Source organism: Miniopterus natalensis, chromosome 19, assembly GCF_054644295.1.
Source record: "Miniopterus natalensis isolate mMinNat1 chromosome 19, mMinNat1.hap1, whole genome shotgun sequence".
Lineage (NCBI taxonomy): Eukaryota > Metazoa > Chordata > Mammalia > Chiroptera > Miniopteridae > Miniopterus > Miniopterus natalensis.
The window spans coordinates 22,845,841-22,872,969 of NC_142099.1; the positions used below are offsets into that span (position 1 = coordinate 22,845,841).

General features: G+C 41.6%; 1 protein-coding gene across 1 annotated transcript in view; it reads right to left on the reverse strand.

The window, feature by feature from the left end:
• NIBAN1 (niban apoptosis regulator 1) overlaps positions 1-27,129 on the reverse strand; it is a 108,639-nt gene that overhangs the window by 16,082 nt on the left and 65,428 nt on the right. Inside the window, exons 6-9 of the mRNA XM_016224669.2 lie at positions 9,572-9,687; positions 3,708-3,812; positions 3,246-3,408; positions 1,224-1,411 (exon numbers count right to left, since the gene is read on the reverse strand). Of these exons, the coding sequence (XP_016080155.2) occupies positions 1,224-1,411; positions 3,246-3,408; positions 3,708-3,812; positions 9,572-9,687 (572 nt within the window). The remainder of the gene's footprint in view (positions 1-1,223; positions 1,412-3,245; positions 3,409-3,707; positions 3,813-9,571; positions 9,688-27,129) is intronic.

A 27,129-nucleotide genomic window follows, 5' to 3' on the forward strand; every position in this document is an offset into this window, starting at 1 on the left:
CGGCATATGAGAATACATGTAACAAGTTATTTATTGCAGCTTTGTTCCATGCCAGCAACATGTGGATGGCTGAATAAATCATACGTGAAATATCATACAGTCATTACAATGAATGACTTGGAGCTAGAACAGTGAACTTGGGAACAGTTTCATGAGGCATTTTTGAATGAGAATACTGATAGGCAGAGTAGTCTATATAATATAATCCCATTTTTCTAAGACCAAGCCATCTAAACAAATAGCCTATGAATGTGTGAGTTTTATGTGCTATGTAAGCATGGGAAAGTTACAGAATGGCATAGCTAAGATGTTGACACTAGCTATAGAGGGGAGGTGGGTGGTGTGGGGGAAGGATGGGAGAGTAAAGGCAAGTTTAAAAAGAAGGCTGTGATAAAAATCCTCAAAATACATACAAAATGATCTTTTTTATGTACAAGGATATGTGTATGTATGCACAGAGAAATAAGAAAGAAAAAGGAACAGACGTATGTGGTCCTATCCACTGACTTGTAGGGATGCCCATCATGAGTCAAGTATAAAACCAAGTTGGCAAGTCATGCCTGCCAGTCATTCTCACACTTCAGGGTGCAGCAAATCCTCTGGAGATCTTGTTAGAACACACTGTTAGGCCTACCCCAGAGGTTTCTGATTCAGTAGCTCTTTGGTGGGGGCCTGAGAATTTGCATTATTTACAACCAGGTGATGATGATGATGCTGACCTAGGGACCACACTTGGAGAAACACTGGTTTTTATGACGAGCCTATGTTTTTAGAAACAAACAAACCAACAAACAAAATTTATATAAATGAGGCTACATGCTTATATATTTGTATAAACAAGGAAAAAATATGTGTAAACATGTTCTAAGCTACTTATATTAGTTAATTCAGGGAGCTGAGAGGGGAGGGATCTAGGAGTTAGGGGATGGACTAGGATTGGGTGGTATGGGTGATCAATTTTGCATATATATACATGCATGTTATTATTTTTGCATCTTGAAACCATCAATAGAGGAAATCAGGTAGATGGATGGATGAATGGGTTGTTGGATGAATGGAAGACAGACTAGATGAGTGGATGGAAGGGCAGATGAATGAAAGGAAGGAAGGGAGGGGTGTGAGAGGAGGGAAGGAAAGAAAGACTAGATGAATACAGATAAAGACCCAGGGAGAGGGCAGCCCAGGCAGGCCATTCACACTGAACTCCTGGCTTCACACCCTACCTCCTTCAGCTGGGCACCGTCTTTGCTGGTCTGAAAGTTCTGGCTAAGTTCATCCACTTCTTTTTCAAAGAGTGAGCGGACTTCACTGAATCCTGAGCTCACGGGTCCCATGAGCTCCTCCAGAATGGACGCCAGGAACGGCTGCACGCTCTCCGCACAGCTTTTCTCTGCTGGCTGGGCCACCATCACTGTGGTAGGAAACAGTCAGAAAACCGTGACTTAGGGCAAAATTGGATTCAAAGGCACTTGAGTCAGGCCAGGGCTGGGTAGTTGCACCACAAAGCCATTGAACAGCCAAGGTGAGCTCAAAGGGGAAGACAGACCAGCACAGAGTCCTATAGAAAACCAACAAGCTTTGAAATGGAAACAAACAGAATCGCTCCCCTCCTCAAGCTTCCCTCTGCCCTGGGATGAAATGCATTTTTCTGCTTGGTTCCTGTAAGCATGCAATACCTAATACAAAAAAGAAAATGCCAGAGACCCATCAACCATCATCATTATATATGCATAGTTTGTCCTCTAAAAGCACAATTCATTAAGTTTTTTTAAATTGAGGTATAATTGACATATAACATTATATTAGTTTCAGGTGTACAACATCATGATTAATTATTTGTATACAACAATTTAGTAAGTTTTAATTCACTTCTCTAAGAGTCAATCAATATAATTCCATTTCTCGCTCACCTCCTCAAGAGACTTTAAAAAGTCAAGTATAGTCTTCTTTTGGGCAAATGGAAACAAATTCTTTTCAATTTGTCACCCCACCTCCCATTCCCACCCCCAATTTTTTAAAAACACTATTTTTTGTTCTGATGATCAAGGACAACATGTGCAGTGGTAAAAATGTAGAGAGCACAGAAAATCAGCAAATGGGATGGAAAAAAGGTCACCATGCTCTCCCTTCCCAGAGTCAAACGCTGCCCTTCAATTTAGAAGAGCATAGCCAAGATTCTGCTTCAGGAAGTCTAGCTGGGCCATGGAAGTCTGTATTATTATTACTAGTTGTTGTTGTTGTTGTTGTTGTTAAGGGCTAAGGTGATTCTCATGACTGGCCAGGTTTGGAAGCATTGATCCCATGAAGGAAGCCTAGCCTGAGCTGGGGAGGCCTGACCTTGCCCCGTGGACTGGAAGGCTAGCTCTGCAGAGCTAGGGAAGTGACATGGCCTTGTCATAGCATCACAGGACTGAAAAGGGGAGTACACACTCATCTGGATGGCCAATCCTCCATTTTACAGGTGGAAAAATAGAGGCCTGGAGATGTCAGGCTTGACCAAGGTCACATCCCAATGCGCAGAAATGAAACTACTCTTCAAGTCTATTTCTTACGTTTTTATTGGCAAATAACTTGCTTACAGTGACATGAATGGTCACATTCTTATTTCAATTCACAGAACCATCCCACAGAGCTATGGAGGATCATACTGCCTCTTATTCTGAGACTCTAAGATGACCAATACTATTAATTTTATGTATATCTCGTACATATTTGGGGTATGAAATATTAAGCAGGTCATAGAATTACTAGGGGGAAAAAGCCCTTTCGCCCCAATTGCATGATTCAAATATGAAACAATCTATGATTTCTAAAAAGGACTTGCTTGACACCCAAAAGCAACATTGTTTGCCAGGAGAAGAATGAATTATTTATCAGTTCACTTTGAGAGAAGACATATTTGAAAAGCACTTACTGGAAATTTCAGAATGATCATGAGCATGGGTCATAAGCCATGACAGCTCAGTGTGAGAAGTGTCACAACAGGGGAGGGACAGGCGGGATCAGAATACACAGTCTCCAGCACAAGGCGAGACGCCAGGCTCTCCACCTGGTTTCCCTGACGTTTCCACGGGGAGGGCCAGGCCCTTAAGAGCACCTCTAAGCAGGCTCCTGTTTCAACCGCTATCACTTCTCCCCCTTCCTTCAGCTTATTTCTCCTCTGAAACCATGAGCTCTAACTACGCGATGCAGCCCTCAATGCACAGCTTATTTCGTTAGTAGGAACGTGGATTATCTCCACTGACCTTTGATCTTCCCAGTTAAAAAGTTCTTTGAGTTCACAATCTGATCCATGTCTGAACGGATGGTCCCTTCCAGGCCCTTGGTCAGAGCTCTGCATTCCTCCTTCAAGGCACTTAATCCCTCTGAAACTTGCTGCTGAACCAGGTTGTAGGCTTCCTCGAGGAGCTGCAACAGAGATCAACACATAAATCGGGGCTCTGTGGTGTGTGAGAGCCTCACAGAGTCAAGTCCAGAGAGGGGGGTTAAGCACAGATTATCACAACGTAAATAAAACTGCACCACCCGTTCTAGTTTTCTCTCAAAGCTGGAGTCCTCATTTAAGTGAGACTGAGCAGACTCGAGGTAGGCAGTTCTTTATTTAGAGAAGGAATTTGTTTACAAAAAAGAAAAAGCTATCCTAAAAAGACAAGGGAAAGCAATGTTTATTTGGATCAGCAAGGATGCAGGGACAAGCCATCCCTTACCCCGAGCCAGGCCCTCTTCCTGTCATTCTTCTTGCCCTTCAGTTTAGGCAGAAGGTCTGTCTGAAGGGTTGGCAGCAGCTCCTCCATCACCAGGTGACTCAAGATCTGTAGGGAAGAGGAAGGGAGCCCCCAGTCCGTTAGCTGGTAACAGCAAAATCTGAGCATCATACCAACTGAAGATGTCACGGTTGGCCATCTCCATCTCGGCTACATAAGACTGTCCTGAGCTCCATGAAACCTGCTAGGTTAACAGCTTCTCTCTGGGTCCGAGGTCACCAAAATCTCAATTAAGACACCCTTAGAAGGTAAATGCTCTTAAACATCCACAAGGAACTAAACCTCTGCTAATGTTTTCCCATCAGAAAGGGCAAATTCCTCAAATTCCGACTCCTCATCTCTAAAACTAGAAGAAGCTAATGCATTTAGAAGAGGGAAACGTCAATTCCAGACAAGGGCATCCTCAGCAAAATTGTGAGGGGGGTCAGGCTTGGTCTTGGTGGCTTGAGTCCTTTGTATCCCAAGTCTGTAGTTTCTCCTCAAACTCTCTTGGGATCTAAGTGTCTTCATGCTCTTTGTCTCCTGGACCCCACCTCCATTCTTTATAAAGTTTAGGGGAAAAAGGAGTAATACATACTTTGGAATAACTAGACACTTGTGGGGTGAGCACCATGTAAGTGGGGGAAGTCTAAAGTTTTCAGGGTGTTTTTTAAAATTGTTCCCAAGTCTCTCCTAAAATTTTGCTTGGTCCAATGAAATTGTTTCTTCTGGAACTCAGCAGTATCCCGAATGTCCCCACATAATACTCCAAGTCACACTGGCCCTTCCTTCTTTATATCACCCTCCCTGCCCCCGTGTCCCCACTGGGACTGTCTTATAGCTCGAATCCACTTTGCCCTGAGTCTTTCCGGGCTTGCAGCTCAGCTTTCAGCTTCAATACTGTATCAGGCTGCAGACCAAGATTTGCAAAAGAACCAGAGTCATTTGGGGAATGGAGGCAGGCATAAAAGTACAGGATCATTTGACATCTGCTCTATGAATTTAAAATAATATTTGCCCAAAAGAATCAACCTCATGGAAATTCAAATCAAAGTTTGGGAATTAATTAAGAAAGATTTTCTCTGAGGTCATCAGTCAGCCTCATGCTGGTGGAAATACTCATGAGCTCACTAGACATTGCCTTCCGCCAGGGCTCCGTTACAGCAGGGTGGAAGGCTGGAGCTGAGCTAAAAAGGGACACTCCCAGCTTCACACCGTGGAGGGGGCAAGCCATCCATCCAGGCCCCCATGCCTGTGGGCTCCTGGGAGAGAAGGCTGCTCGGGTCAATACAGCAAGTGGGGGGCCGTGATCTGCGACGTGGAACTCCGTGGGGTGACAAAGGGTATAGTGGAGATAGGGTTTCCACTAGTCCTGGTAATTCACTGGCGGGGATGTTTTTACCTTTCTTAACCATCCTCTTGGGGCGGTCAAAAGGTGAACCAGCATCTTTAAGAACTTAAGAACTTGACATGTGCAAACTCCATGGACATCAGCAGGTCCAACAATTAGATCCAAGTGAGTAATTAATGACCCATGGACCCCCACCTGCTCAGTGGAGTTAGATCTTGTTTGGAACACATCTGCCCAAGAGTGATGAAAGCGTGGCGTGGGGAGAGTGAGCTAAGAGCATGAGGCAACTGAAGCCAGAACTTAAAATCGGTGGGAAATATTACCTCAGCTGGAAAGTGTTAAATGCAAGATAATTGCCCTAACAATATTAATTGCCCTAAATTCGTCCTTTTGCAGAAATTGGTTTGAATCTGCACATAAGCACGAAAGGGATTTGAAAAGATGAAAATGTCAGAGGCCAAAGAAAAAAGATGATCCTTTTGGGTGGGCTTATAGTTTTCTTTTAGCTTTTCCCATGTAACGTTCTAAGAAATATGGTTCTATTTTATAACTTAAGCAATTGAAAAGGAAATATATCTAGGGGGAGAAAAAGAGGGCATGGGAGTGGGCTGCAAGGGCAGAGGGCTAAGGGGACAGTCACAGGGCAGGGAGACCCTCCGTGTGCAGAGCCCAAGTGTGTCTCATCCCAACACTGCATCCGCTTTCCCTAGACCCGAAACCTATGGCTAACAAATGTGGATAGTTTTCTTGTATTGCTCCCACCCTGTTCTGCGGCAATGCTGCTCTCTCAGCCCATCTGGTTAATTTTAAGGCAAATAATAAATATACCAAAGGACGAAATCTTTACATTTTGCAAAAGTTTTCCATCATGACCTCATTTGATACACTAATATTGACAAGTAGAAAATATATTTACTGGTGTACAAATACAGTCATCCCTCCTTATCTGCGAGGGGTACATTCCAGGACCCCAGCGGATGCCTAAAACCACAGGTACTACCGAACCCTAGATACACTAGGTTTTATCCAATACACACAGAGCTGTGATCAAGTTTAATTTATAAATTAGGCATAGTAAGAAATTAACAACTGATAACACAATAGAGCAATTATAATAATATACTATAATAAAAGCTTATGTGAATGTGGTCTCTCTCTCTCTGTTAATCTCCACCCAGTATTTTTTCCATTGATTTTTTTTTTTAGAGAGTGGAAGGGAGGGAGGGAGAGAAACATCTATGTCAGAGAGACACATTGATCGGATGCCTCCTGAACACGCCCCAAGAGGGCCAGGGTTGTCGAACCTGCAACCCAGGTACTATACATGCCCTTGACCGGATATCGAACCCATGACCCTTCGGTCCGAGGGCCAACGCTCTAACCATTGAGCTGCATAAGCCAGGGCCCCTCTCTGATAACCGAGATGGCTACTACGTGACCAATGGGCAAGTAGCACGTACAGTGTGGATTCAGTGGACAAAGGATGATTCGCATCCCAGGCAGAACGAAGCGGGACTGTGAGATTCACAGGCTACTCAGAATGGTGCACCATTTAAAACCTATGACTTGTGTATTGCTGGAATTTTCCACTCAGTATTTTCAGATCATGATTGACCACGGGTAACAGAAACTGTGAAAAACAAAACCACAGATAAGGGGGAACTATTGTATTTTCGTCTGTATTAATATTCTGCATTAATAGTCTGTCAGGCAAGTGAGTCTAAGATATTTGCTTTGCCTGGACACTTGCCTAAAACAACCATGGCCAAGAGGGCTGCCAAACTTGCCGTGTGAGTCATGACTGAAGGGAATACGTAACAATGATGAAAATCTGGATACTGGCCCCTAGGGTAGAGGGGGTTAGGACAATTTTACTATTAAGTTCTTAGTAGAAACAACGCAAACAAACCCAGTGCTTTAAACAAAAGATGGCATATTCTCAATCCCAGTAATGCCACGCCACATTCTTTAACTACTGGGCCGCTGCTTTGGGCCCCCGACCTCTCTTTCCTGTCAGTCTGAGGACAGACATTGCTTCAGCTCCGTGTAGAGGTTACAGTGAAGCTTACCCTCATCAGGCCCCACCCAGGAAAGTTCTGGAAACCATTTCCTTTCACTAGCTTCTCCAGGGATAGGCTGACATGGCTCAAAATGCATTTCTGTCACAGACTGGCCTGTGACCTCCACCAACTGACTTCTCTGAAGGTTCTTTCTTTCACCTGGAAGGTGCGGACAAATGGTCCTGAAAGGCCCCTCCGGCGCTCACGTTTTACAAGTCTATGATTTTACCAAAAATGCTCAGATTCCTTGGGGAGTAAAACTTCTCGGGTCACTTGACAACTCGGCTTTTACTGACATCTCCTCTAGCTTTTGTTCTGTTTTGTTTTCCACGAAGGGTATTTTTATGCGGCCAAATTAGCACCTTCCCATGACTGCTTCGTGCTGATGCTTTAAGATGTCCATATATGTACAGGCCCGCCGATGTGCCCACACCCTTCTAAGGCTGCCTGGTTCTTTGGATGTCTCTAGGTAGGTCTTACCTCTCTGAGGCGGCAGGAGATGAGTCATTTAGTTCTCTCACACCCTAGAGCACTTTGCACACATCGGCCCAAAGCAAAAAGCAGAAAGTCAACAAAAGCAAACACAACAAACTCAGTACTCAACCCCCAGGAGGGATTTGTCAAGGACCTGCTTTCAATGGTAAGGTGGAGGAATGTGAACTGACATGAGATTTCAAGAGAAAGGAAAACATGAAGCAAGTGGACAGCTAGATCCAAGGAGCTAAATAATTGCCTCACTAAGCACGTTCCCATGGTTGGTGTTGATCTTTCACTAGACGAGAAGTCAGAAGCTATAGTTTCCATTGCCGTTTGTCCCTTAGCATGTGACCTGGAAACAATCAGCTCCACAGGACAGGGACAGTACTGCCTTGCCCATCTCTGGGTCAGTGGCACCCAGCTGAGGGCCTGGCATATGGTGGCTCAATAAACAGCTGTCAAACGGATAAAACCAGGCAAGTCATTTAACAGCTCTATGCCTCCCTCGATTTTTTTCATTTAGAAAATGAAAATAATAATAACTGCTCTAACACTGCTTGAGATTGGTAAGATGAACAGAAAGAATTAGGGTGTGAACTAAAAAGTATCGCACAGGGGCATTTTAATATTGGTGTATCTATTAAATATGTTTGTTCATATGACAGACCCATCAGGGTCAAATACTTCAGACTCCCCTTGTGCTTTTGTTTTCTTTTTGGCATAACTATGGTTAGTCCTTAATCCTTTCAGATTTCTAAATAGATGTGCTTCCCCAAAGTATCAGAAACCAAGAACTGGTGAAAGTTCTTGAGTAATCTCAGGGTGGGAAATAAAGAAGTTTAGAATCCACGAGAAGGGGGAGGAGGAAGGGGAGGAGCAGAACATTGTGAGTCACGTGGTAAAACAATAAAAACAGCCCCATCTTCATGTGAAAGCGTTTTCAGCTTTAGATGTTTAATGACCATACAAAGCAGAGCACCATCTGGCATCTTCCAAATATTGTTCCCTAATAACAATTTTACTGGCTCCCAAAAGAGGCACTTCTGGGAGATGAGGGGAAATTAAAGAAAACCATTTATGGACTCTAAGTGCCTCTAATTAAATAATGCCCATGCCCAGCCTCCACCTTCCCATGAATCAGCCCTGTGACTGGTGTCCTCACGGAGGATGGCCTCCCCTCATGAATCAGCCCTGTGATTGGCATCCCCATGGAGCATGGGCTCCCATCATGAAGCATAGTTTCCTTGGAGATTCGTAACAACGTCCCAGGGACCAAGTCATGGTGCTTAGCCCATGTCTGGCATTGAATTAAGATCATGGAAATTCATACTGGACCACAGAGAATGGCAAACTAGAAAAGGTAAATGAAAGGTATAGAAAACTATCTCATGCTTTTGAAATGTGTCTCCTTTAATTACTTCATTTATAAATCTTCCAAAAGAGAAAGACAGCTGCGTGCCAAACACTTTTCCAAAACATCTCATTTAATTCTTACAACCCTGCAAGCCAAACATTATCTTTCTTTCAGAGAAGTCACCTGAGACTGAAAGAGGTTAAATAACTTGGCCAGATTAACCCCAAGTCTGCTGCCCTAAATCCCCACCACACACTTTGCACTCAACCATGCTGTTCGCATTTGCTTCTACTCGGAAGCAGGTCATCTGAAAGAATCATCATTTTTATAGAAAAACATAGAAGCAGCTCTTCTCATTGCCCTTGCAGTGTTTCTGGCTGCCCTGGCTCAGGTCTGGTCTGGTGGTCTTTGGAGTGGATACCCAACAGCGGGCTTGCTGATCAAATGCTTCTAGACAATGAGAGAAATGGTCTTTGGTTCCACATCTTCCATTCTTGCAACTTTCTTTCTTTGATCATCTGTTATGACCCTGGCCTCCCAGCCCCCAGAGAGAGAGCAAGATCCAAAATTCTAAGCTCGGCATTACCTGGATTTCATCCCCAGTCATCATTTCCCACGAGCCATAGTGGCCTTTCTCCTGTCGGAAGAACTGCACAGCTTCTAAAAAGGCCTGGGCTTCGAACGTCGCCTGCTTCATGTAATCTAAAAGAAAGAGGCAAGGGCATTAGCAAAGAGAGATACTTTATCTTACATTTGTCCATGGTTCTTCGAGTGTAATCGTTCAGAAACCCAGCATCAACTGCATAGTATGAGGAGCAGAATTATAAGACACAGAAAAATTAAGCAAGTACTGAGTTCAAAGTTCATTTGCTGGTATAGTTCATTTGCTGACTCTTTTGAGACTGGTTTATTAGGTCAAAAGCCTCAGGAACTTGGGAAAGAGAAACTGAAGTGTAAGGCATAGCCTCTATAAGCTTCCAAGCAAGCCTGGGCCGGGTGTCTTAGTTGGTTAAAGCATCATCCTATATACCAAAAGGTTGCAGGTTCAAATCCTAGGCAGGGCACATAACTGGGTTGGGGTTCAGTCCCCAGTTGAGGCTCATATGGGAGGTAACCAATCTATGTTTCTCTCTCCCTTCCTCTCTCTCTAAATCAGGAAGGAAGGAAGGAAGGGAGGGAGGGAGGGAGGGAGGGAGGAAGGAAGGAAGGATCCAAGAAAAATTCTTTACAGTGAGGGTGCCCAGAAGCCCCGTCTTCGAAAATATGAAACAATAACTTGACATTTCTAATATCAACATAGAGATCTGGTCAAAATCTAAATCAGAAAAAAAAGGCATGTTCTAAGAATCAGGTTTTTAAATTTCAGTCTTTTCTTCCTTGTTATTTTTTCTGGTTTGGTAATTGATTTAGTGTTTAATCTTAGAGGCTTGGAAAACAAAAATTAAGGGCTTGGTATAAAACTGACAGCAAGGGGGATGTGATATGGAGCTCAGTACACTGGGAGGGGCTTTAGCAACTGAGGGGGAAACTGTAATTATCATATTGAGTTTCAAGATTGACTCATCTGCTCTTATTTTTAACAGCTGTTTTCACTTCCAACCTAAGGAAACAAAGAGATGGAATAAAATGTGGTGCTTGGATGGAGTGAGTATTGCCAGATCCTTGAGCCTGGGAATGGAGTTTTAAATTCTTCTGTCCTTACAAGAAGCATAAATTTACTTATTTCTTCCCCCGCCAATCTCAGTAAGTGGAGGAGGTATTTGAAATCCTGTCCATACTTTAAAAAAAAATTTTTTTTTATTTATCGATTTGAGAAAGAGATAGAGATGGATTTGCTGTTCCACCCATTTATGCATTCATTGGTTGCCTCCTGACCAAGGATGGAACCCGCAACCTTGGTGCATTGGGGCGACACTCTAACCAACTTTTTACACCTATATCAAAGCAAACAATGGCACCCCCATGGACAGTTGCATTTTCAAAGATCTTTGGGGAAAAAATAACTGAAGGAATGGGATTTGAGACAATGATGTGTGACTCACAGAGTAGTCAAAGAAGAAACATAAGACCTTAATACAGGCAGAGAAGAAAAGTATTGCTAATCAAATGGACCACAGAGGAAATTAGAGTAATTGAACACCAGCTCTGAAGCCTAAAAGAATGAGGGTGTGGATCTGAATTCTGGACTCTTTATCATTAAGACAGACTTTAATGGATTTTAACTACTTCTTTTCCATAGGGGGAAAGGATCTAATCTACTGTTTGACCATTAGATTTTCAGCCTATGAACAGATTAAATATATATATATTTAAATATATAGATTAAATACATATGTGTGCATATATATATAGATATATATAGATATATAACTTTAAGAACAGCCTCTGCCACATGGTAAGTCGCTTTATGGATACTGGCTCTTACAATTCTAAACAAAGCTCAACAGCAACAGCCAGATCTTTGACGAAATAAAGAACAAAAGTTTACTTTGCAAAAACAGAACTATATTGCAATGGTAATATGATCTTCATTTCTCTTAAGTGGTTTGCAAAGCCATTGCTGAACTTAGCCAGAAAGTACAGGTGTTTGCGAGGAACCAGATGATCAGTTATTTGATCAACTTTCCGCCATAGGTCTCATGGGAACAAATTCCAGGATCACAATCACCCACTCCCCTGCCAACAAGCATCTGAGACTTCAGTTCAATGGCCCCAGAATCAGCAATGGGTTTTGGTCTTTAAAAGCCTTCTCCCTGCAAATTGACTGAAACAAATGGCAGGCGTCAGCTCAAATTCCACTTTCCCAACGCACTGTAATTATGAGGATGCTTCAGGGGACACATGTGCTGGGGAGAATGCAGACATCATTAAGTCCAGTTCCCTCGATTTATAAATGAGGAAACTGGAAGGAGAAATGGTTCATTTCTCAGCTGAAGGTCACACAGCTGGTCAGAATCAGAGCCAAGCACTGAAGAAGTGGCTCTGGCAAGTCATAAGTGACCTTGGCCTTCACGCTCACTCAAATCATAGACTATGGGAGTTAGGAGTGATCTTAAAAGGCCACCTACCCCAAGCTCTCATTCAATGTCGGAAGCCTTCAGAATTCCAGACAGACGCTCATCAGGCCTTAGCCTGACTATTTTCAGTGACAGGAAGCTCACAATTTAAATGAAATAGTCTTTCTCACTGAGCTGCTCTAATTATTTGAAAATGTTTCCTTCTACTGAGCCAAAATCTGTTTCCTTGAACTCTCGTTAATCCCATTTCTGTCTTGTAGAGCAAACTAGACATTTATTCCTCTTATATGTGGTAACAGTAAAAGATAGCTAAATAGTCTTATTTTCCTTCGGCCATCCCTTAAAGAATGCAGTTTGGGGATTTTTTAAAATGTGATCCTTCTTTTTCCTTCTTTCCCTTTAGTAACCAATCCCAATTTATCAACAGCTTTCTCGAATTTGGCCCCGAACCTGAACACCACACAGCAGGTGCTGTCTAACTGGCGCAAGCTATGTAAGGTAGAAAGATTTATCTTCGTTTTTCAGGTCCCCAACCTCTTTTGTACAACCACATTGTGCTGTTGACTCATACCTTTCTGTAGTCAAATAAAATCCTTACACCTTTTTTCATAGAAAACCCTTCTCAATCTCAGCCTTCCCTGACCTGTATTTCATTTTTTATTTTGAAGTACAGGTTTTAACATTACCTCTGTTAAATTACAGCTTCCCGTGATCAACTCAGAACCTGCCAAAATCATTTAAAAATTGTAATTCTATCCCCAAACTCCCTTTCGCCTTGGTATGATAAAAAATTTGGTAGGGTTGCCTTCTGTGTTCCTTGCCTTCCTGCCGATAAAAACCTTCATTGGGGCAGGGGCAAGGACAGAGCCCTGGGAAAGTCTAAACATTTTAGGAAACATGTGGGAGACATATCTTGGCCATTCATTCAACAATCACATCCTCAGGACCAAGACATGTCTATTCTCCTTAGTCTTTCCCTACTCATCTGTGCAGCTGCCTGGAAAACTCATATTTGGGAGACATGATTAAGGATTTTTCGAGGGAAGGAAAGCTGCTCTAGGCCCCATGGGGACAGTTATTCAGGGGATCAGCCAGAGAGAAATCACTTTTGTTTTTTCCACTTAAACAGATTTACAACATGTCTGAGTCAGATGAAACACCAAAGCTCCAAAGCCCATGTATTCGTTCTGGATTTTGACTGGCTGCTTTGTCAGGACTCCCTGACTCAGGCTAGGTTTGGAAGCGGATTTGTTATTTTATCAGTGAGCTGCGCCAAACCACGTTAGCTGATCTGCCTGGTGATTTGGGAAAGTTATGTAACAGCGTTACTCACTACACTGCTATGGGGTTCCTCTCACTAACGTATACTTCTAAACTGTCTTTAGCCTCAGGTCATGTGTCTTTTCTAGGAGAGCTACAGCAAGGCTGTCTGTCCTAGTTTCTTCCTTAAAACAAAGGACAAGAAGCACAGGGGAAAGGAGCTAACATTTATTGAAGATTACCATGGAGTATGAATCCTACGAGATGCTTACACACTTTCTCACAGAATCCTTCCAACAATCCCACTGGCTAGGAATTCATATTCCCACTTTAAGGCTGACAAAGGAACTGAGTTTCAGAAAGGTTAAATAATTTGTTTAAGCTAGTGTGGGAGTCAAGTAAGGCCTACTGACTTCCAAAGTTCTGTTATAACACTCTATGGTTTCATCTTTTTTTTTTAACACTTTAGTTTGAGAAAACTGTAGGTTCATGTGTTTTTATAAGAAATAATACAGATATCCTAATGCTTTCGCCCAGTTTCTCCTAATGGGAACATCTTGTAAAACTACCAGGTAGAAAAAAGGCATAAACCAAAAATATATATATATATACCTCATGGAGATACAGGGACCCTTGGATGGATTATAATGGTATTGCTCTAGGTGAAAATACAAAGAAACAAGTATAAAAGCACAACCAAGAGATTGACATTGTTGCAAGCTAACCACCTTATTCAGATTTCATCTGTTTTCTATACATGCACGTGCACACATATGTGTGTGTGTGTGTATGTGTGCGTGTATTGGTTTTTAAATTATTTTAAATTTCCTTTCCTTCTCAAAGCTTAGAATCATGGAACTCTAGAGTTCGAGTATAGCATAGGGATCATCTAGTCCAAACCACTCATTTCATGAGTGAGTAGATTGAAGACCAGACAGAATGTGACATGACATTATTAAAAACAAAACAAAACAGAACCCCCTCACTGGAATTAAAAATGGATGGTGTCCATTTTAATGAAATGGCAATACAAGTTCTGGTTTTTATTAAAAATCTTATTTATTCATGACTCTTCTAATCAAATATTTATTGCCATTTATAAATGATAACCCTGATGAGAACCAGCCCCAGGGTTACTTTGAAGTCCCTGAATTGTATTTTGTAAACTACTAGACTAAAATATTCATCTACTGACCAAATCATATCTGTGTTAGTGGACACAGATCTACCAGAGAAGAGAAAAGGCATAAAACAATATATATACTTCATGGAGATACAGGGACCCTCGGATGGATTATAATGGTATTGCTCTAGGTGAATATACAAAGAAACAAGAACTCAATGCAGAGAATAGAAAAGACTTCTCAAATAAATGGAGGCTTCCAGTGAACATATTATTTTCATAAAAATTTTCAGCCACACAGAAAAATGCTGCACACCTCATCCAGCTAAGAGCAGTGCATCTCATGAATTCTTGACTTGTCAATAAACATTAAAAGACTGTTTGTCAACAGAGAAAAGGAAGTGGTGATTACTAGAACATATGGAGGCAGACTAACCTCATTTCCTTTAGATAGACATACCAGATTGGCAGAAAAGAAGGCTGTCGGAGATATCCTCTATCTAGATTTTAGCGGGGCAATTATTAAAGTCTTGTATGATTTTGATCGGCATACTGAAAAAATGTAGATTGGTTGAAAACAGAAATAAACACAATCAAAGAGTTAAACAACCTAAATGGTAGGTGCTGGTTAAAGGGCTGAGTTACTGATTTCCCAAAGGAAAATCTCTAGGGCACTGCCCTTCAACATTACTTGGAATGTTTTCAATTACTTGGAAAAGATAATAGAAAGAGACAGATGACTCCAGGGTTTCACTTAACTGTGAGCTCAGTGGGAGTCAGTGGTGTCATATACAAAGCAGGTGAGGGTGGGCCACAGAAATGTGGAGTATAAATAACAGGCACAAGGACCGGCATAGGTGGATTCTGAGATAAGCTCCTCTGAACATATCATTTCATACTTCCAGCTTATGCTAAGCAGCACAATATTTTACAAAAATTTTTTTTTAAAAGGGGAAAAAAAGGTGGACTACTTCGGAAGAAAACCAAGTGAGTGAGGGACCTCACAGCCTTGGAAAGAAAAAACCTAGAGGGGGGAGATCTTCGTCGATGGGAAGATGTACAATGTAGAAGAGGGCTGGATTTGCTCCATGCAGATTCAGATACCAGAGTCGGGATTGCATGAAAAGGGGGAAGGAATTAAGAAGTACAAATCGGCAGTTACAAAATAGTCACAGGGTATAAAGTGTAGCGCAGGGAATATAGTCAGTGATATTGTAATAGCAATGTATACTGTCAGACGGGTATTAACTAGACTTATTGGAGGAAATGACTTCATAAGTTATATAAGTGTCTGATCACTGTGTTATATACCTGAAACTAATATAATATTGAATGTCAACTGTAACTAAAAAAATTTTTTTAATTTAAAAATAAAAAATAAAGGAGAGAAACAAGAAAAAATAAAATGTTAGTTATCGTTATAAATAATGGTGGGGGGGAAAATATGAGCAAAGTAGAATGTGGCAGATTTTGACTCAATATAGGGTAAAATAGGCTCTAACAAGATGTCAAAAGTCACCCCCTGGGGGGGGGGGATGCTTATCAGGGCTGATGTACTTGTTAAAGCTGTGATTCTGGACCTTGCCCCAGACATTCCGATTCAGCAGGTCTAGGGTTGGACCAAGAATCTACATTTAAACAAGCTCTTCAGGTGATTCTGTTGCAGGTGATTTACAGACTGCATTTGGAGGGGAAAAAATTATACATAGAAAAGATACCATAGAAGACCATGGCTCTTGAATGATTTGAGTCTGAATGACCTCATTCCCTCACTATCAGGATAAGAAATGTCTCTCTGACTGCACATCCACTTAACACAGATGAACTCTTGTGCTTACTCAAAGTGGTATATAAAAATAGTACTATGATGAAGCTTTATCAAAAAGTATGTGGATAAAGAGACAACACCTTGTGCAGGTTCCTAAGGATATTACCCCAAACAGCTGGAACTCTGCCCATGGAAGGAAACCCCCACTCACTTCAGAAGCAATCACCATTGTCCGGACATCAAGCCTTGGATGCAGCCCTGGTGGGTCTCATTTTCCCTTTCTGGGCCCTCAGTTGATATGTGGACTATATTTTTTCTATGGTAGCCTTCTTTTCTCTAGCAGTTTCCTTTATCTCAATTTTTTTTCAAAGCCTTAAAAAAATGACAATGACCCATGCTCCCAATGACGGTGTTCTCAGAGTCCAGATAAGGGATGAGAGAATATTTGCTTCTTTCCAAACACGGTGAAGATACCCTGTGCCCTGAAGCTGTGTTTGTCGAATACGCCTCCCACCTGCCTGGAAGTGTTCATCTGTCACCCTGAGCACTTGGCAGAGTCAGACCAAGAGAACAAAGACTCGATCGATTATTTCCTATCATCCCAAGTCAAATATATGGCTTTATATGGGTGAGATCTGTGTTCTAAGACAGTGAGTGTAGAACTATCTCCCAAACCCCTAATAACTATTTGTGGAGATGGTGCTTGAAATGACCTCGGGGGGGGGGGGGGGGGGGGATAAATTACACCATAAAACCTAAGCAAAACAAATGCTAATTTCCTCTTTCAAATGTGAATTTGAAAAAGCATTCACTTTGTAATTGCACAGGCAATTGTGGGACTGCACACACTGGGGCGATCTTTCAGCTCTGACCACAGAAACTGGGTCATGTGCCTCTCGCTGACATTGTGGGGAGTAGTGTGGCTGACTCCCTGCAGGCAAAAATTTACCACACAACCTGGACACAATTAGAAGCAAGCTTGAGTTTTCAAATAAAGAGAGGAGATGCTCTTCTAGCCACGGACATGTCCTTTATTTTTGATGACACTTTCTCCTATTCCTGACTACTTATACATGGGTCTGGGTATAATTGGTTACTGGAGCACACAAAAATATTAGGGAAATTTTTCCCCGACGGATCTATGGGTGCCCTTCATCTTGTGAGCTCAGAACACCTTGCCTAGTCTTACCCACATCTATGGGAGCATGTTTTCCACAAGTGAAGGCAGACAGTGAAATGACTTGGCCAGGTTTACACTACAGAACAAACTACTGGTGTTAACTGGCATCCTCGTGCCCTAGCCTGGCACACCCACAGAGCATCGTACTGTCTGATGATGCTATCGGGGGACTTTCCGATCATCGTCATTACCAGGGATTAAGAATAGCAATCACCTTGCACTTGTCAGAAGATTTTACAGTTTATATCTCATTTGATTCTCACAGCAATCTCATGAGACAGGTAAGCCAGAAGTAATCATTCCCAGGTAGAAAATGGGGGGGGGGACCACCCTAAAAATCAAAGAAGTTTAAGTCATTGCCCAATGTCATATATGTAACTCGTGTTACAGGGTCATCAAATGAGAGTAAAAATAATAGGATAAAATAAATTTCTGGCCCCATAGACTCAATTTCAGAAAGGACCTAACCTTACTTAAAACTTCCAACTACAGCAGAAATTGTAACTACTTTTGTCTAGGATAAGATATCTCAGTTTCCTTATTTGTAACCTTTCCCCAAAGACCTAAAAAATTAAATTGACCTGTGCTCCATCCCCTTCCTAAGAGGCATGGATGACAGCCGCAGACACCTAGAGACCCACTACCCCACCCTGCCTGGGCAGATGACACTGGTTAATTCCATGGTCTTCTCCTCAGGTTTGGAGGGCAGTGTACAACTGAGTCCTCAGGTTCCTAGGGACCAGGTCCTTTTTTAAAAACTGAGAACTTGAGCAGTCATGTACCAATAAAAACAGTGTCTGCATTCCTGACCTATTACAGAAAAGGCAGCACTGCCAACAGAGTTGTTTTTAGTTTCTGGATTGGCTGAGCCCACACTGTGTACCAGTTTTGCATAATTGCTTTAAGCCAAAAGGCTCTTGGGTGGTTGAAGACCATGACTCCGCATTGGCATAAGTTGGCTCACTAAGGGGTCCGCTGAAAGTGGCTTTACACCTAAAGCAAATATGCAGTTTCATTGCGAAAATGCTAAGCATTCACAATTATTTTCAGTGAAGTCCAAAGAGCATCTTGTTTAATCACAAGTTTAAGTAAACCATGATAGGATTACTGAATGGAGTATTACTCGGTCACTAAAGTAACGATGATGACTTAGAACCAAAGTGGAAAAGTAGTCTGGAGATCCTTCTTTTAATCCTTACCCAAGGATAGGTTTTTTATTTATTATTATTATTTTTTTAGAGAAGGAGAGAGAGAGAAAAACATTGATGTGAGAGAGAAACATGGATGGGTTGCCTCCTGTATGCACCCCAACCAGGGACCAAACCCGCAACCCAGGCATGTGGCCTGACCAGGAATCAACCCCCAACCTTTTGGTGCACAGGAGGATGCTCCAACCAACTGAGCCACCCGGCCAGGGCTGGAGATCATTTTAATTGCAGAAACCAGACTGTAAAAATTACACATCCATCCTGATTTAGCAATTTAAAATATCCACCTTTATGAGCAACGATGGAAAGGGAATGCATAAGAAATGAAAAAAGAGTTACGGGAGATTTTGTAATTGTGGCTCAAACTTTACGAGATGTTATACTATTATCCTTAGAGAGATCCGTGCTGACCTAATGACTTATTTTTTTTAAATCAATCTTCTCATGACCAATAGTTGGCTTTCCAGAGTCAAAACAGTCCTGTAGCGGCGAGCCTCCTGGAGCCCCAGAGGGCGCCTGTGAGCACCGGCAGCTGCCAAGCCGTGGCCCGTTCAAGGGCCCACAGTGAGGTGTTTGCAAAGGAAATTCACAGACGTGCGTGGGACGGCCTTCCTCTCCCTCAGGATGGTGGAACTCGAGCCTGGCTCCTCACTCAGTCACCGAGCGGTTTCCAAAGTGATTTCAACCGAAGAGGTCATTCATTTTTCTTCTCTTTAAAGATACCTTTAGTGTGGTTTGCTCAGCATCGGTTTCCACTGCCTCCAGCGACTGTGTTCTTTCCATGAATGCAGGGAACGCCCTTACACCTTGAAGCACCTTTGGGCTTGTCACAAATGTCCTTTAAAGTAGTATTACTATCTTCTGTTTGCCATGAAAACAGAACAAAGCCAGGGGATGACATGAGTGTGGCACGCATGAGACGCTGGAGGTCCATCTGTGACACAATCGGATGGCTTGTGTGCCCTACACTATAATGTCCTTGAGGACAAGGGCTCCTGTATTCATCACTGTACCCTAAGGCCACACACAGCATGATGCCTGGTACCAAATATTCTTTTTTCTTTTTTTTTTAAAATATAGCTTTATTGATTTCCGAGAGAGGAAAGGAGAGGGAGAGAGAGACAGAAACATCAATGATGACAGAGTCATTGATCGAGCCCGCAACCCGGGCATGTGCCCTGACTGGGAATCAAACCCCGGTAGCCTGGATCCCAGATCGATGCTCAACCGCTGAGCCACGCCTGGCCGGGCCCAAATATTCTTTTGATAGAGCAGGGAACAAAGAAATGAATGACTCGATATGGAGGCAGCACACAGTAGAGGGGACAACTGTCCAGTGGGCATCAAAACTGGGTGCTCTTTCCACCTCTGCCCTTTGGCTGTGGGACTTGCAGTGAGTTACTTAACTTCTCTGGCCCTGATTTATCTCATTTGAAATGAGAGACTGACGCTCAGTTCCCCTTTTTCAGCTCTAAAATCGTGTAATTGTATGATAAGCTACAACTACAGTTATTTTATCGACATGACATTATTCCAACTTGGGGATATAAAGTTCCAGCTGTAGGACACCTTACCTCTTCTTTCCACAAAACCTTCTTGCTCAAATATGCATCTTTCTCTGGGCTGCAGAAAGGAATCAATGTGGCTACCAGAAAACATTGAATTACATATGTGACTTTCATTATATTTCTATTCTGATCTGAGTCTCTTGTCCTCCCCTCTTTCCTTTCCATTAACCTGAATGACAGTTCAATTCATGGTTATTTCCACTGGGCTCACCACATGGCCTATTTAATTAATTAAGCTAATAAAATAGTGAAAAGATTCAAGTTTGCTGTTTCATGGCCTATGACAAGAGTGTAGTAAAACTGATTTGTCTCATATTAAACGCTAAATCATTAACTTAGACGGTTACATGGGCTTGGTCTCTAAAATACCCATTTTTTCCTCCTGAAAAAGTAGAACCTGTCTGTTATCTCTTAATTCAACATTTCACAAAAACACTGCTATTTACAAAATCTTCCAGTTCTCCAGGAAAAAAACATCATATTATTTCAGGTGTTTATCTGAGTCTGTATTATAAAAGCCACTAAAAGATTCTACCTCAGCCAGAAATTTCTTTTATGAAATGCTTCAGAACAAAACACATTACACCCTTTGTCCAGATCAGAACTATCAATTGGGATACAGACCAGTTCTGGATCATCTTTGTTAACTAAGGAGAGAGATGACAATGGTTCTTAAACCGTGAAGCTTCGCCTGTATTTACATTTGAATTCGGATGAGTCTGATGTTCCAGTGAGTCACTCTATTTCAAAACACAGAGCGGAGCTGCCTTGTGGCGATCTAATTTGGCCCAGCTATTCCTCCTACATTAAGTAAGAGTGGATGGCTTTGCAGATGGAAATTGAACAAAACTGCTCGCTTCGCTTCCCCCCTTCCTTAGTTCCTTCTTTTTCCCTCTGACCTTTCTCTGGTCTCCACTCCCACCCCCAACACAGGCACATACACACCCAGGAACAAATCTTTCCCTGGGCTGCAGACAGTAATCAATACTGGCTTTAAAGGCCTCCTCCAGAGTAATGGAAGGGGAAGTGGGAGGGCAAAGATACTCTAGGTCAGAGCTGTCCAACAGAAACATAATAAAAGCCACATAGGCAATTTTAAATTTTATAGTAGCTACATCAGAAAAGCAAAAAAAAAAAAAAAAAAAAGGTTAAGATTAATTTTAATAATATATTCTATTTATACAATATACCCAAATATGTAAGCGCTATAAAATTATTAATGAGATATCTCACAATCTTTTTCAGTACTAAGTTTTTGAGATCTCCTGTGTACATTACACTGTGGCATCCTTCATTCTGAACTAGCAGTAGCCACATGTAGCTAGTGGCTACCATATCGGACAGCACAGCTCTAAATGCTCATGGTCCAGGAGTTACGTTGTTTATTGTGTGGGGACAGAGGAGCGAGGCCATAGAAGTGGGCATTAGACACCTGAACCACATTCAAACAGCATTATTACAAAGTGGATCTGTTCTGACATGTTTCTACTCTAAATCAATCAAGAAGGGAAAAAATCTGACTTTCTCTAATTCATCCTTATACACACAGTAGTTCATCTAATAAAACAATTCCAGGATCAAAATAATGCACAAAAATAAGAAATCAGATGACTTGTAGCAAGTCCCTCTATGGATTAGGGTTAGAGCTGAAGAGCCTTGACACCTACATCGCACTCACAAGCCCTGCATTATGGGCAGCGAGGATTCCTGTGGCTTTGACTCCGAGGGCTCTAACAATAATGCCATAGCATAATAGTCCTGTTTGGTAGAACACTGCTAACCACCAACAGACATATTGGATGAGGTCATTTCCAAACAGGACGAAGCCTTACAAGAATCTGCTATATTTATTGTAACAAATTGTTTACCCCTCCACTAAAAAACAACAACACACAAAACTTACAGTCCTTGATGGATTTAGATGCCTCCTGTTCCTACTATAGAAAAGCTCAGTAGTTGCTATAGAATCGACATACATGATGCAATCAGTTTATTCCAAGAAACTATTTGGAGGAATTGGCCCAATGATCTAATTCCCTCATGGTAAATCCGAGAAAGAGGAAATGAAAACGAAACCTCAATTCCTGTGTTGGAAGTGTGAAAGCTTCTGAAAGTATGGCAGGGTGGGGGGAAGGAGGGGGGGGAGAGAAACAGGGAGGGTGTGTGTACATCTCCTATGATGATGCGTTAGTTATAAGGAAATGCCTTTTGAGAGTTCACAGTTCTTAATGGAATTTTTACCATTAAGAAAGTCATGATGGAACCATAGAAACTGAATAGGCTTTTAATGTCTACTTCATTTCTCTACTGATAGGGCAGCAGTTATTTATTAAATAACTGAAACAGCATATAAATAATTCCAGACCTATGATCATTATTAAAAATTGTAAAAGCAAATATTTATGAAGTAGTGCATTCCACGTGGGTGTACAAGTTTAAATTCATCAAGTTTAAGACTTTCCAAAGACATTCCCCTAATCTCTCCATATATCACATTTTAATACACAGGAATTTCATTATCGGGCAGTTCTCTCTCATGGGTAACCTATGCTTCTCGTGTTATAATTAAGAACATTTTCGCGAGTAGCATCTTCAGTGGTGTTAGAAATACCATTGCAAAGTCCTGGTGTCTACCAGACCTTTTATTTCAAGCTGAGTAACGGTCCTTACAGTTTTTATTTTTCAACCGCATACCTTCATTTTTGGATCTCCTCTGATAACTCTCTACAGCTCCACATTTCTTGTATTTTAAGTGGGGCACAGCTCTCCTTGTTTAATTCTATGCATGTTTAAAATAACTTTCTTTTATTCTGCAGCCTGCCCTCACCCCTCCGCCTCCAGCACTCTTGAACCCTCTTAGTCTACTCAACTTTTATTCCATAGCACTTATTGCCTTCTGTCATATTACATAATTTGATTATTTATTATGTCTATGATTTATTTTCTATCTCCACCACCAGTCTCTAACTAGAATATAAGTGTCACAAGAACAGGGATCTGTTTTGTTCACTGCTGTATCCTCAGTGCCTAGAACACTGCATGGCATATAGTATATGCTCAATAAATATTTGTTGAATAAATGAATATAGATCTTATCAGTGCAAATCCACACAATTTCTAATTAAACTAATATATAAGTATTCATTCCGACCCATGTTTCTATTTGATTGATAAGTATATTGGGCAAGACAAAATTAAATGTCTAAATTTAAAATAAACACTTATTTTATTACAATATAGAAAAAATTGAGTTATCCTAGTGGTATACATTCTTTAATAAGTTTTCTTTAGTATGAAGAATTGGGAGTACTGATTATTTCTGACTTATTGCCGTATTTTGCTAATAATAAATGCTGAGTCCACAAGTCTATAATGTTCAGAGTTATGCTCACTCATTTCTCAATTTAAGTATAGGAATCAAATATTAAATCTATATTAGGCTCCTGACTGACATCTTTACCTATTTGATATTAGACTTCATGATTTTAGATTTAAAAATATTGTGCCCACATGCCACCTGGAAAAAACTGACCCAACTTTCATTTTTTAAAATCCTATTGACATGGGTTTATTTTTTATCTCCATTTTTATCCCCAATGCTTATCATGATGATATCATAAGATACAGTAGGACTCTAAAAATGTTTACTTAATGAAAAATTAATTCTGGCAAACTTGGAAAAATCTGGCCAAGGACATTTGAGGGGGGAAAACAACAACAAAACATTTAAAAGCTAGAGGGAGTGATAATTAATTGCTGTAGAACTGAGAAAATCATATTTCAACCAGAATTGTTGCCCTCATGGCCAATCCCTATCATATATTCGCTCCCTCCCTAAACACTGGTTGACCATGTTCTATGTATGAGTCACTCTCAGGCATGCTCTGAGTATAAGGAAACAAGATTGGATTCATAGCACGATGTTCATGGTGGGAAACAATGATAAATCCACCACCTGTTCACCACGCCATCTCCAGCACCCTGAAACAACCACAAGGCAGATGCTCAGCCTGGTAAAAGTTTGGTCAAAAGGATGCATAATTATCCACGGTACAATAAAGAATGTGATAACGCTACCCGAGAAAGCAAAGGCGGGGTCTCTCTGCTTTGGAATGGGGACATTTTCCCGAACAGCATGGGTTGGATTGTGGTGGGAGGCAGGTGTTCAAGGCAAAGGGGAGAACCTGACCCAAAGCACAGAGGGAAACCACACAGAGCGCACAGGGCCTGTCTTCATCCAACAGCACTTCCTGTTTTTAAACACCCAAGCTTCAAACCAACCTGCAGAAAGAGTTTTTAATTTGTGTTAGGTGCAAATATAAAGTTATGTGGTTATAAAGGCTTCAGGCAGACAGAGTGCAAGCTGGCGAGGTCTGCAATCCAAGAGGCCTAGGGTCTTCCTAACTGTGACCCGATTCTGTTGTGTTATATGAGACACCATGACAAGGAGCCTTAAATGTTAAAGATAAAACAATATAAGAACTTCGAGGAAAACAAAGGAAATTACAAAAAAGATCTAGGAGCGGGGAAATCTATACAAAAGCAGGAAATCCAGAGGCCATGAAAGAAAAGATGACCATATTTGACTGTATACAAATGAGAGACCTTTGCATGGCAAAAGATATCATAATTAAAGGTTAATGGCAATATAATTAGTCAGTGACAACAGACAAATAATGAACTTGAGAAAAATGTTTTTAATGAAGATATAGAAAGGAGTTAATATCTAAATGTTCACAGAGCTTTTGTAAGAACAAAAGAATGAATAAATGAAAATGGGCAAAGAGCATGGGTGGACAATTCACGTAAAATTAAATCCCAGTGGCACTAAATCAGGCCAGTCACTATTTTCATGATAGAGGCCGTCACCGTGGGGTAAACTCGCTCACTGGCCGTGCAATGCTGGTGTGCCCTGCAGTGCTCACTACATTTCTGTTGGGTGACTGCAGGCCACTAAAGAGTCATTTTAAGGGAAGGTTGAGTGCCAGCTTCATGAATCGCATGGTGAGAACACCATTGCTCAACAGGAACTGAGCCCTGGAACAGGAAAGGGGAAAGCTGAGCAGGGTGGGCGGAAGGCAGCCAGCTTTCACCCTTGCCACCCATTTGCCTCCCATCTTTTCAGATGATATTCATTCAGCACCCATGTGCTTCTGCACATCAGAGCCAGAGGAAAATTAGAAGCAAGGCCAGAACTTCAGGGCAGAATGGGCTAGGGTGAGGCAGGGGGAGTGGATGGGTCAGTACAAGGACTATAGATGACACAGAGAGAGAAAAATACGAAAAGGTTGGTTATCCTTAAATGTCCCCCCTGCCCTGTTAACAGCAGCCACAGCACTGCGATGGAAAGGGACCAGCCAATTGTCAGGCTGTCTAGTGCTGGGTCTTGATCCCCCTCATGTCACTTCCTAGTCGGTGCTCAATCTCTCATCAGATTTTATTAGTTTAACATGACACGCCTCCTCTAAGGAGCTCCGAGAATGTCGTTTCTAGCACCTCTCACCTCATCGCCACAACACTGTGGTAGGTGTTAGGGTCGCCTCGACCAATGTCCTCTGCCTTATGAAGGCTTCGAGGACCAAGGCGATTCCCCTCTCCTAGCCACCAGTTCCTTTGGAACTACAGACACCTTATTCCTCAAGGGACAAAAAAACAAAAGATGAGATTATTTTTTGGTTTCATTGTGGCAGGTATGGAACAAACTCGAGGCTCTACCTCTGTGGTTCGGAACTGTTGTTCCTTCTAATCCAACAAAAGTGCATATTTGGAAGATGCATGTAATAGAAGCCACTTGGGCTTTAACAAAGCTCAAATTTAGTTTTTAGTAATTTTAAACTATAGATTCAATTTCTACTGTTAATTAAATCAAACTCCGAGAAGCAAGCAACTGTCATTGTGATTTCAGAATCTGGGTCATTTACAAGAGACATTTTTGCCTTTCAGAGCAAAACAATATGCCTGATCCTTCTTCTAACTGACAAAAGATATTTGAAGATTTTTCCTCTCGCCAATCACTGGGAGCACCCAAACCCAATTTTCTCAGTATACAATCTAGTTTCCTGACCTCATACATTCAACACCTCTTTGGACACATTAATATAATGCAGCAGCAAGAACGCAGACCTGTGTCTGAATCAGGCTGAGCTATCTAACAGTCTTGTGACTTTAAACAAGGTTTTTTAATTTCCATGTGTCTCAGTTTCTTCATCTGCAAAATGGGGCTAAAGATGAATTCTCCTTAGTATTGTCATGGGGATTGAAAGAGCATACATCAAGAACCCAATACATTACCTGGCAGAGTAGACATTCAATAATTGGATGCTAGTACTATTACTCTCCAAAACCCCTCTGGAAACGTGGCAGAGAAAACTAAATAGAATTCCTCAAGTGCTGAGCTCTTTAACACACAGCACTTAGGAACATGGGCTTTGGGGTCAAAGGTTCAGGATTGAATTCTGAGTCCATCACTTGACAACTGTCTACCTCTAGGCAGGTTCCTTTACCTGTCCAAACCTCAGTTTCTGCAGGAAAACAGCAGTAGTCCATACAATTGTTGTCAGCCTTAGCACAATGCTTGGCACATAGCAAGTGTTCGATAAATAGCTCCAATGTTAACCAATATTTTCCCATTACAGTTGGCAATCTTATCTCTGACAAGCCATATAATGTGGTTAGCACTGTGATGGAAGTAAGAACAGGGAGGAAAGAAGGAAGGACAGATGCATGGACAGAGAGAAAGAAAAAAATCGAAGGAATTTTCATCTAGCCCTAGCTGAAAAGCTTCTAGATTAAGGAAGACTTTCCAGGGGTAATTGCATATAATAAGGCCTTCAGAAAAATCAAACTAAGGAGCCCCAAGTGAGCTACCAGCCCAGGATTTATTTCTAAGGCAGAAAGAAGCAAAAGGCAGTGAAAATAGTGTTGTAATTCTAGGATATGTTCTTTGGAGGAAATTTAAGAAGACAAAAAATATAATTTCAAGATTATAATGTGTAACAGTCCATTTAGCCCCAATTGTTA